Source organism: Corvus hawaiiensis, chromosome 6, assembly GCF_020740725.1.
Source record: "Corvus hawaiiensis isolate bCorHaw1 chromosome 6, bCorHaw1.pri.cur, whole genome shotgun sequence".
NCBI lineage: Eukaryota > Metazoa > Chordata > Aves > Passeriformes > Corvidae > Corvus > Corvus hawaiiensis.
In genome coordinates, this window is record NC_063218.1 from 27245978 (window position 1) to 27257997 (window position 12020).

The 12020-nt window shown below is 41.8% G+C and overlaps 1 protein-coding gene across 4 annotated transcripts in view; it reads right to left on the reverse strand.

Moving 5' to 3' along the window:
- Positions 1-12020, reverse strand: part of AKAP6 (A-kinase anchoring protein 6) — a 269501-nt gene that overhangs the window by 151650 nt on the left and 105831 nt on the right. For all 4 annotated transcript variants that reach the window (XM_048306921.1, XM_048306920.1, XM_048306922.1 and 1 more), the window contains exon 5: positions 3669-3791. In XM_048306921.1, the coding sequence (XP_048162878.1) occupies positions 3669-3791 (123 nt within the window). The remainder of the gene's footprint in view (positions 1-3668; positions 3792-12020) is intronic.

A 12020-nucleotide genomic window follows, 5' to 3' on the forward strand; every position in this document is an offset into this window, starting at 1 on the left:
TGTTCAAGGGGTGGCTGCTCCATGTCAGCTCTTCCATATGAATGGGAAGCACACAGCTCCCAAATCAGTTTAACCAACATTACTGAGTTGTGAAGACTTGTAAAATTGAAAGAATAATTTCAGTCACTATTCCAGGGATCTCTGAGAGCATTTTCATTTATAGATTTGTGTTTTGGTGTTATCTAAAATGAAGCATATAGCAACTTTTGTTCTGCAGAACATTAGGGAACTGAGCTTTAAAATTTGCAAGGAAACTGTTTTCTAAGATGAAGATTGTCTATTTCAGCACACATTCAAGGTGTAGACTACCTTTCAATTTGTAGAAAAAAGTCATACTCTCTAGAAAACTGTATGGTTTCTCATCATGGCAAAATCTATGGAGTTTAAGTAGTAACTGTGATTTAAGAATGAAATTCTGGTATGTCTTACAATTCATCATTATAATTGTGGCATATTTGGGTATCAGGCCTGTGCCTGTGTCCACACACAGGCATTTAGTTGTGAATTCCCTTGGTGGTCCAGGAACTCTCCAGCTAGTCTCTGTGCAAATGAGATAATTAGGAAAACCAGACCAAATTGAGGAGAGGCTGCCTTCCACCTTCACCACAGTGTGCTTCACTGTTTCAGGAGCTGTCCAGGTGGGACCTTCAGAGGCTTGCTGAGATGCCTCTGCAGGCAGCTCTTGCTGAGCCAAGAGCAATTGACAAACACTATTCGTGTGCTTCAAAGTGTTGATTAACATCCTTGTGGACAGTATTGGCTGGCCAAGTATAAGAATCAACAAGAACAATTGTTTGGGGAATTGTACCAATTTAAGCTGATGTCATGCTATGACACTTGTAATAGAGATTTGTATTGCTATCCTGTTCAAGAGATTTGACTCTTCATGTGAGCATTACTTTATGCAAAGATTTTCATTAGTTGATGCCGTAGGTTTCTTGTGATGCCTTTTTTTTTAAACACACTCTATTTACATGTCTGTGCCACACCATTTCTTGAAATGTCAAAGATGAAGAAAAGCAAGGCTGAGTGGTAGCCTACAATTTTAAGTACTGAAAAATTTGGAGTATGTTCACAAACTTGTCCTTGTCACCTCTGCAGGACTTTTCCCAACCAATAAAAAAGGGAACAAGTACATTCTTTCTGTTTTCTTTCTTCTGGTATTTTCTTTTCTTAAATTTTGACAGAAGAGATTTCATTCATAAATGCAAAATATTCTCTCTTTATGGCACTGATTTTGTCATCACAACAAATGTATTTCGAAGAAAACAGTATCACAATTCATGAAATTGATAACTTGTGCCAAAGGCTAAGGACATGTCTCTACTAATAAAAACACTTATCTACACCGAGTTTTCACACATTCTGTGATGAGAAAACTTGCATCAGTGAGGAAACAGTTATAAGACATGCTGGTGTAGATGCAGTACATGGGAAAGAACCAAGATATTTTCTTTGTTTTCCCAGCTAGTTTACTACCAGTGTCTGTATTATAAACCCACAAGTCTGGAACCTAATCTTGTAATGTTCTAAGTCCTGTACTTCAGCATATCTTAGGTGAGTCTGACATGTATAACCTGACAGGCAAAAGAAGAAAATGAGAAGTCCCTCACACAAACCATGATCACCATTGCCTTACAATGCTCAACTAAGGGAAATTTCAACAGTGAGCTTAACATGAATTGAAGTTCATATACTTCTGTTTAAACACAGATTAGGATGTCTGACAGATAAAAGCCACTGAAAAGCTGACAATCTAGTTAATACAAATAACTATCTTCCATGCTACAAAAATGCTCTGTATTTTCTGCTGTGTAGAAACTAGTATGATAGCATACATTTTCTGAAATTCAAAAAACAAAACTCAGTTATGTTTTTTCAGGTTATTCAGTGGGTTTTTCACTGGCCATAGATGCCATAAAATGATTATAATATTATCAAATGGAAACTGAAGCATTCTTTAGATATTTTATTTCTGCAGTGGAGTAAAAAAATCCCCAACTTGTTTCATAACATAGTGATCCTGAAGTATATGAGGATTTTCTACCCTAGATACACAGAGTGCAGCTGGGACCTAAGTACTGACAGGGGAAAGTGATGTACAGGTGCTCACATACCCATTTATTTGGACTACCTCTAGCAATGATGGAGCTGCCTCTGAGCTACTGTTCCACATTCCAGTCTGGTATAGATGGGTTTGGCCTCACCTCCCCAAGAACCACATGGTGAAGTTGGAAGTAATTTGCCCGTAAATGAGCTACTGTGCTCCTTCCCATGGAAGAAAGGGAAAAAGAAACTGACTGTGAGAGTTTCTCAGCCTGGTGATTTAGCTGTTACCTGTAATATGTTTCTTTTTATCCATTCAAGAGTGAAAATTGTGATTCCACTCATAAAAACTTCTCATCAAAAGTCTCATGTTGCAGTGTACAAGGAAAACAAATTGAACCGACCAATGCCTTTTCTGAGGTCTGACTTCACAATGTGCTCTGTGTCTTCAGAGCACCTGTAAATACAGTGGGAATCATGGGACTAAGTGTGTGCAGAAGGCAAGGCAAAAATCTGAACTCTGCCACAAAACCCAAAACCTGCAAAATAAGGAAAAATGAAGCGTCTTCATACTGCATTTGATAGACTACCACAATGGGCACTTAATACAGTGACTGCCTGTAGGCACTACTACAACAGAAATGTTTAAGAACAAAAGCCACAAGAGCTTTCTGTATAGCTGAAATCCTAATGACAGTTTTCAATTTGGTTCTAATTGTATATGTGTTTGATGTATACTTAATTAATTTAATAATGGTCACTCCACTATTATGGTAGGGATTAAGATGGCATTTTTTCCTGTAATGCATCACGTGACTTCCTGGGACTGTCAAATAATTTTCTACCATAAGATTATCAGAGACTGGAAATGAGACTGAGCTTTGGGGGTTGATGATCTGATGTGGGCTCAGCTAATGTACTGTTTCATATAGCTGGGGTGTCTAGGTCATTGGCTCAGAGTAGCGTTATCACCATGTTTTATTCCATTTCGTACTGGCAAGAACCTAAGATTTTGGTAGAAAGAGAGGAAATTTCTTAGTTTAGTTTTCCGTACTTTTTTTATTTTCCTTTTACCAGCTAGAGCAGTTTTTTGTCCCGTAGTTTACCTGTTAAAATATCTACCCATTGAGCTCTCTTTTCTGCCTGCAGTATAAAATCTGTATTAATTAAATGACAGAAATGCACATCAAGTAAAATAACTAAAATAACTATTCCAAATATTTTATTTAAATGACACTGTGCTATGTTAAAACTGTGGGAGATAGAATAAGAGTTCCTCACTAATAAGACTTTCATTAATGTTACACTGTAGTAAATATCCTAGCAAGATCAGCAGAAAAAAATGTCTTCTCTCCTCTTGCTATTGTCTTCCCTTTCAGTTTGGACATAAACTCTCAATTGTAATGCAATTCTGCCTTTTAATTTAATTTTTACAAAGTTATCAGTACATATTTCAAGTGCAGAAAATAATTTGTTGGTATTTTCATTAAAATAAACTGCAGTGCTGCAAATCTCATATTAAAATATAGATGCACACTAGTAATTAAAAAATAATAATCAAATAAAAAGCACAGCAGAACACTTCAATTACTGATAGCAATCATAGTATAATCTTGTCCTACCAAGTGTGTCTCCAGGTACAGTTTAAGGCTGTCTGTATCTGCTTTAGGAGGAGTCCAATTCTCTGTTGTTTCCATGGCTTCATTTAACCAGTGAATGAATTCATCCAGCTTGCTTACAAACCCCTTACCATGTAAGAAAAAAGAAAGAACAAGAAAAGCACATTTGTTATCAAAATGGCAATGTGAAAAATATATGCTCAATTTTATTATATTCTTTTTTTTAGACAAAAGAGCAAAATTTTGCTTCTTACAACCTAAAACTAACAACCAACCAACCAACCAAAACAATTAGAGAGTGGTCTTCTGGTATCTGAGTAGCAGAACAGTGTTTCTGGGGTTAACCTAATGTGGTATTTCGGGACAAGAAAATGTTGGATCCCCATGACTGTGATGAAATAGAGAAAACAGCAAAGTTTCAGAAGATATGAGGGAGATATATAAAAAGCTTCACAGAAATTATAAAGAAAATTGAGCTAAACACCTTGCACTGGGCAGACTGGGTGTACTATGCACACTGAATGTTGACAAAAGGACTGAACAAAGCTGCATGAACAAGGTATACATAGCAGATCGAGAGAAAAAATTACTTGTCAGAACTTGGGTGTTGTGATTCCTGTTTTGGTTCATAGCATGAGACTCAGAGAGAGGAAATCAAACAGTAGATGAGGCAGAATATATAGCATTTAATATAAATATTGCTGATTGCATATGAGCCACACAGATGGTGCTCCGGAGAAGACAGGAGCTCCTGCTTCTCAGGAGCACCATTTATTTCAAGATTAGTACCAATTATATTGTCTGATTAAAAATAGTGCCCCTGAATTTACATGATTGGATGATTCTATAGGCACATACTGAGTACAGATAATTTTACCAAAGTCTTATCCACCACAAAGCAAGAGAGTAAATGGAATAAACTGACCGTGATGTTTATAAGCAGCCTGAAAATTAACTCTGAAGAGGAATGTGCATCTATTACAAGCATTATAAGACTAGATTAAGTTAGGTCTAATACTGTTTATATTATTAGCCATTACCTATGAATTTCCAGCATAGTGAGAATTTTAATTTCCAGTTGGATAACTCAGTAAACACACTCAATACCTCACTGTCACCCCTCTATCTATTAAATTATTTCTGCTAATTATTAGTCCATTCAGATAGCTAAAAGCAAACTAAGCATAGAACTTTTAAAGATTCCTGAGTGTCTCAGGACCTCAAATACTCTTCTCCAAAGTTGCCCATGAAATTCGAATTCTAAACAAGATAGAGACAAGAGTCTGAGCAGTAGGTGCACAACTGGGTTATGTAAAGTGCAGTGGTAATAACCCAGGCCAAGCAGAACCACATTTCCTTCAAAATTCATCGTAGAAGAGTCATTTTGGCCCAGCACTGCCAAGAATCAGGGTCCAGCAACCAACACTTGGCTCCCAGGTGAAGCAGCAGTGCTTCTAAACCAAAGCCAGAGTCTGGCAGGAAGCTGTAGTGTATACTGCAGGCATGACAGCACCCACTTCAGCACTCTGAGGAATTAAATTTTTTTATGTGAGTCCCCACAAGACCTCAGGATAAGGAGACTATTGCTATCTATATTCGTGGAATCCACTGTATATCAAACCATTATAAGGAAGAAAACTTATTGTGCAGGTTTCATTGTAGGCTATTTTTCAGGACATTCCAGAGAGGGGGAAGAAAGACAAGGAAAGCAACCCAGTGGCTATGGTGACTGAGACAACATGCCCTTATTCTGGGGCAAGTTATGAAGGCAACTACATCTCCCAACAGCAGGCTATCTGCGGACATGGGCAGGGGCAAGGTGTTATCCTTGCTCCATTGCTTACTTTCTTCCAGCTCACAGTGCAGCATAAGAGATGCCAGACTGGCAGAGAAGTGGGAGATGTGAGCTGAGGAGGAGAGGAGCAGGAGGAGTAAAGTCCTTCTTGTCCCTCCAATAAATCTCTGCCTGCATTTTAGCAATGTGCTGTCCTTGAGAGACAAGGTGATATGGTAAGCAAAAAGAAAAAAAAAAAAAAAGAAAAAAAAGAAAAAAGGCTCTCGCTTGTATATGCATCATGTATTTTACGGAGATAGACACGTATAACATCTGCCTGCAGTACTCAATGTCTGTATGCCTTCAAAAGGGTACTTGGAAACACTGAAGGCTTGCAGCAGTATAAAAAGCAACTATTAGCCACGGAGTTACTTCTGCCCTCTCACAAAACGTGCCTGTGTTGTAATGTCTGCTACTTCACGCAGGTGCTCAGACACTCGCAAGCGTCCAGCTCCATCAGCCTCGGGTGTCCCCTCGCCGCCCAGGCCAGGTGGGCTTCGGGCCCCAGTGCGGAGCAGGAAAAGCCTGGGGGCTCGTCTGGGGGCCTGGACAAAAAACACAGAGACAGTCTCCTACAGAATCACGATGAGACACGTCATCTGAGCAAGAAAAGAAAAAAGAAAGAGAAGAAGAAGAAAAAAAAGAAAGGAGAAGAGAAGAGAAGAGAAGAGAAAAGAAAAGAAAAGAAAAGAAAAAAAAAAAAAAAAAAAAGCTGGAAGCTTCAGTGCCACCTGGCACGTTGGGACCGCGGCGGGGGACATGGTGCCCGAGGGGAGCCCGCGGCAGGGGGAGCAGCGGCCGCGGCCAGCCCCGGCGGGTTCTCTTCTGCCAGGCTGCACAAATCACAATAATCCTACCATTTTTCAAATGACGGCTATAAAATTTTATTGAAACCATTCACAGGCGCACATCTGTAGCAGCCGAGCGCAGCGGAGCGCGGGCCGCGGGAAGGGCAGGGCGGCACGGGCCGCTCGGGCCGCCGGCTGAGGGAGCGCCGCGCGCCCGCCCGCGCGCCGTGCCTGGGCCCACAGCGCCACCTGCCGGCGCCGGGACAGCACCGCGGGGACACCAGCGCCAGGACAGCACCGCCGGGACAGCACCGCGGGGACACCAGCGCCGGGACACCAGCGCCAGGACAGCACCGCGGGGACACCAGCGCCAGGACAGCACCGCGGGGACAGCACCGCGGGGACACCAGCGCCGGGACACCAGCGCCAGGACAGCACCGCGGGGACACCAGCGCCAGGACAGCACCGCCGGGACAGCACCGCGGGGACACCAGCGCCGGGACACCAGCGCCAGGACAGCACCGCGGGGACAGCACCGCGGGGACACCAGCGCCGGGACACCAGCGCCAGGACAGCACCGCGGGGACACCAGCGCCAGGACAGCACCGCCGGGACAGCACCGCGGGGACACCAGCGCCGGGACACCAGCGCCAGGACAGCACCGCGGGGACACCAGCGCCAGGACAGCACCGCGGGGACAGCACCGCCGGGACACCAGCGCCGGGACACCAGCGCCGGGACAGCACCGCGGGGACAGCACCGCCGGGACACCAGCGCCGGGACAGCACCGCCGGGACAGCACCGCCGGGACAGCACCGCCGGGACAGCACAGCACCGCCGGGACACCAGCGCCAGGACACCACCGAAAGGACACCCCGCTGCGCACACCGGAGCACAAATTATAGACGGTCCGGTTTCAGCTACTAGAGAGCGTTCGAAATAGAAAATTACTTGTATCTCAAATTGTACGTGAGATCAAATCCCAGCAATGCAGGTCCTACTTCATTCGCCCTGAATTAGTGATCGAAACAATGCCCCGGGGTTTTCTTTTTCACAGCAGTGCCCAGGATTCCATCCTATTTATTTGAATAGCCTGATGCCAGCGGGAAGGGAGGGAGCCGCCTTTATCACCCAGCCGCCAGCTCCGCGGCTCCCCCTGCCTGCGAGGGAGCAGCTCGGGAACTGAGCCCTGTGCAAGGATCCCCGAGCGCAGCGGCGCGGGAGTTACGGGCCCGGCCGGATGCAGAGCGGCCTCTGCTCGTCCCTGGCTCGTTGCCAAGGCGCAGTTACCCAGAGGCTCTGAGGCTGAGGCCAGTGCTCGCCGCCAGCTTTAGCCGAGCTCTGGCACGAGCGAGCCTGCCCGGCGGGCCCGGCTAGGCTGGGCAGCCAAAGGCACGAACAACGCCGCCTGCTTTCCCACAGTTAGAGAAGGAGCGGTATCGGTGGTCCATGCAGCCCTGTCATACCTATAGATCCGAGTCTTTAATCCCCTCAAGGCTCACAACACAGAGGAAGTCCAAAACATAACTTATACCTGACTAACGGGGCACTGCCCCTCCGCGGACTGACCAACACGGAGCCATTTCTGTGTAATCAAGATGGCCCAGTTAACTAGAGCACAATTAGTGATGTACGTGTCATCAGGGACACAAACAGGATTAGAACAGTTCCTCTTCTTATCATCTCGAATGTTTCCCAGGATATACATTTTAAATAAAAGGTTTAGACAAAACCAGTTCTAAAAAATAATGCAGAAAATATTGTCTTACAATGCAGAAAATCTATTGTGAGACTCTCACAGAGCTGAAACTATGGTTTAAAACCAGATTACAAGATAAATTATATTAAAACAAAGGACAAAGCTTAATAGGCAATCCTAAATCCAAATCCAGGAATACTCAGGGAAATAAATAAATTCATAGGATGACAAATTCTAACCAACGCAGGACATTTTTTTTCTCTTCACTTAATAAGATACCCACGAAAACACTTAACATCCCTTTATAGACGCTTCTTACCTTTCTGCTTTTTCTAATTAAGACTATGTTTTTCTTTCTCTAGATATGTTTTCTTCATCATTTTCAAGATGGGAAAAAGTTTCAACAGGTATAAACTTCAGTGAAGGTATGCTGATTTTTCCTGTTTAAGGGTCTGATCTAAAGAGTATCACGCTACAATAAAAATACTGTAAAATCTACCCTTGTACTTTAGTAGAAATTAACAGGAAGTTAAAATATTGTATCTTCCATCAAAACTTCTTGGAAGTTGAAAACTCATAGCTGGCTACATCGAAGCTAAAAATTACTGTACATTAATTCCTCAGGGAGAATAGAAGGGAACAGAACAGTAAAAAAGACGTACCAGTATAATCCAGTCTCTGCCTTTACACCAGCTGGTTCAGTTTTGCAAATATAATAGTTTTGCACTGTGCTAGCAAGCTAGACAAAAAAAGTTGAGCTCCTACTACATAAAGTTATTCTTAGTTTACAGTACTTAGTACAGAAACAAATGTTTCTGTTTGTTATTGGATGATTTGTAACTGCTTCTGTAGTAAAGTTTGCAGATAATGATAAAGCCATACCCCACATGGGAAATTTTTAAACGTTGACCTTTAAAACCTTCAGCTTTCCATTTTGTTTCATGACAATTTTACAGATTCTCCAAGGGGGAAGAAGAAAGTCCTGATCACACAACCCAGAAAAAAAGCTAGAACAAAAATGGCATAATTTGAAATTTGGCACAAAGTTGGGGGTTTTTGTGGTCTAATTCTATTTTCTCTGGATAGATAAGAATGAAAAAGACAGTTCTAAGTTGGGGGGGGGGGGGGGGGAAGCTTAACTCAGTGTGTCTTCTCAATTATCTTATAGAATTAAAATATACTTAATTCAATTGTTCTGTACAACTAAGGAATTAAATAATTAACTGAAATATTAAAAATAAATTTGATAGAATTTAACAAAATATCTTGAGACTTCTTTATTAATGACCAGAATTCTCAAATTTTTTTAATCACAAGAATGAGAATTCACTTGCTGAGTCATGCAAAGAGGGCAGGGATGGATCAGGTCAGAGGCCAAAGGCATGCATGGACATTGGGCTGAGGAAGGATGTGCCTGGAATTGTGCCTGGAATTGTGCCTCCTACCCTACCTTAACCCTCTGTTAAATATAACGGCATATGAAAGATACAGATCTTGTATCGTCCACCTGCTGCACAGGGCTGCAGGGCTCCCTACACCCAGTACAGCTGCACAAAGGATCTTGGTTTAGGCAGCCTGGTTTTTTCTGGTATGTGGGATAACGGAGCAGGAAAGCAGCTGCAGTGCCGTGCTGCCAGTACAAGAAACCCTGGAGCATGAGGGTGAGGGCTACAGAGGTGGACAGATGAAGAAATCTCACGTGCAATTCATTACATTTGATAGGACTGTGCGTGTTCTGTCTATCCCAAATGTACATCATAAAAATTGAATACTTTTAATGAACACAGAAATAGGTAGTCTTTGGCAACCAAGCAGTTTGTACCTAACTTCATCACTTTTTCCTGTTTGATGGTCTGTGTTTAGATATTCCTCCCTAATCATGATGGCTGTTCAGCACACCTCACTGCTCATTACCCGCACTCCATTAACCCCTCTTGGCATGGACCAGGATTTCCTCACTCCCTATATTTCTCCAGCTTCCACAGTCCCCCTCCTATGCTTTCCTATTGAATTTCAGAAGCTCACCCCATCTCTGGCCAAAGACCATCCATCCTCTTTTAGAAATATATATCCATTAACTTTCCACTTCCTAGTTTGCAGCAACAGACCCAACGATGATGTTACTGCCATCAAATAAGTCAATCAAGCAGGTTTTGGTATCTGCTGGTCATAGCTATGCTCCTGGACTTGGTTGCACAGCCAATGCACATGGTCTAAACAGAGAAAGTAGAGCCCAGGAGAAATATTATAGGCTGCCTATAATAAAATAGTAAAATAACACGGAGTTGACCAACTAAAAAACTTCTGATAACTAGAAAGCTACTGATAACATAAGTGCTTATGAGACTATAGAAAGGCTCTTTGCATATTTGCATGCTTGTCAGGGGTGTTGCTCAGACATTTTCTCATTGGGTTGCAATTTTCTGAGCAGCACACAACTAAGACCTCCCAGAAAAGCTTTTGCTATCACAGTCATGAAAAAAATGTGTTGGCTATTAAGTGAGTCACTTAAAACTATGCACGAATGCCTCACAGCTAGGTTAACACCACTTCTTGCACTAGAACTTTTAAAGTTTCCTAGCTTCATTTCAGTGGTTTAATTTTACTTTTACATTACAAGCTCTCTCTTTTTTTTTTTTTGGTCAGATAGGAAAGTAAACAGTTCTGGTGTTCAATAATTTTAGCACTTCAAATGATCTCATTTAGACTTTGAAGTTCAGCTTTCATTAATTGAATGGAATGGGAAAAGAGGAAGTTTCTATCTCAGCTGCAGCTATCACTTTACAAGTCCAGCTTTTATTAGACCACATTTAGAATGGAAGTAAACCAAAGCCCAGTTCTGTAGTTTTGAGCTTTACTCCAAAAGCACATTTAGAGTTACCAAAAACTAGAATTTAGAAACATACAATTTTTTTAAAATTGTGGTTGATACACTAAAAGCCGCAGCATCTTAGATGGTTTTAGTAGATTTTTGATATGGGATTCCTTTAGATGGGGAATTTGGATATACGTACTTAAGGAAGTGCATATACCAAAATTAATTTTGCAAAATTATGCCATGAAAGAGAGAAAGCAACTGCAGCCAACTAGCACCATTATGAAAAGTATTGTGGTACTCATCCTAGATCAAATTTTGGGTTTCCATTTTAAGGAAAGAAAATCCCATATTTATTGTGCATATGTGGCACAGGTAGCAAATTTATTTCATCTTTTTGGCTTGTAATTTTAAGCTATACAGTTTTAACACCACTCAATTTATTAGTCTTACATTTTCATTTTACATGTATGCTGGCTTATACTTAAGACACTTCTGGTCCTTGCATTTCTAAAAGTACAAAGACGTTCTAATGACCTAAAGTAAGATTAAAATCAGAATTAAAGCAATGCACCAAACCATTAAATGCAAACATACTAAAATTATCTGCTATGATAGCTAAGTGTGATGGTGGAAGGTCTACTCTGTTCCACAAGCCTCAGTGTGGAAGCACCAGACAGCAGTGCTTATTAAATCACTACCCCAGACCTTTTTTCTCTCTCTACCTTCCCTTTTATTGCACAAAGGGAGTTCTCTTCTTAAAAGAATTGGTTATGAGGCTGTGTGCTTAAAAATGAATGCCCAATTTTGTTGCAAGCAGACAGTGTTGTAAAGTTTGTTCCCAATTTACAAAAAGACTGAGCTCACAGAGGTGTCTGTGTACAAGGATGGGCTGGCTCTTAGGGCACTTCTATCACAGAATACATTAAGAAAACCCTTTGTCTAACCACAAAAGGACTTGCATATTAGTCTCAGGAGGAACACATTCCTGCCCATGGACTTTATTTTCAAAAGGATAAAAGTGCACTTTCTTCATAGGCAAAGGTAAGTCAAAGAAATCCAGGTACTCAAGAGGATGAGGCTGCAACAAACTGCCACGGTCAATTTAATTGGAGGTAGAGCCAGAGGCAACAATAAAACCATTAGCAATACAGATGTTAGGGATCCCCAAGGAATCAAGATGCCACAATGGAAAATATTCTTTGTGTGATATTGTCAA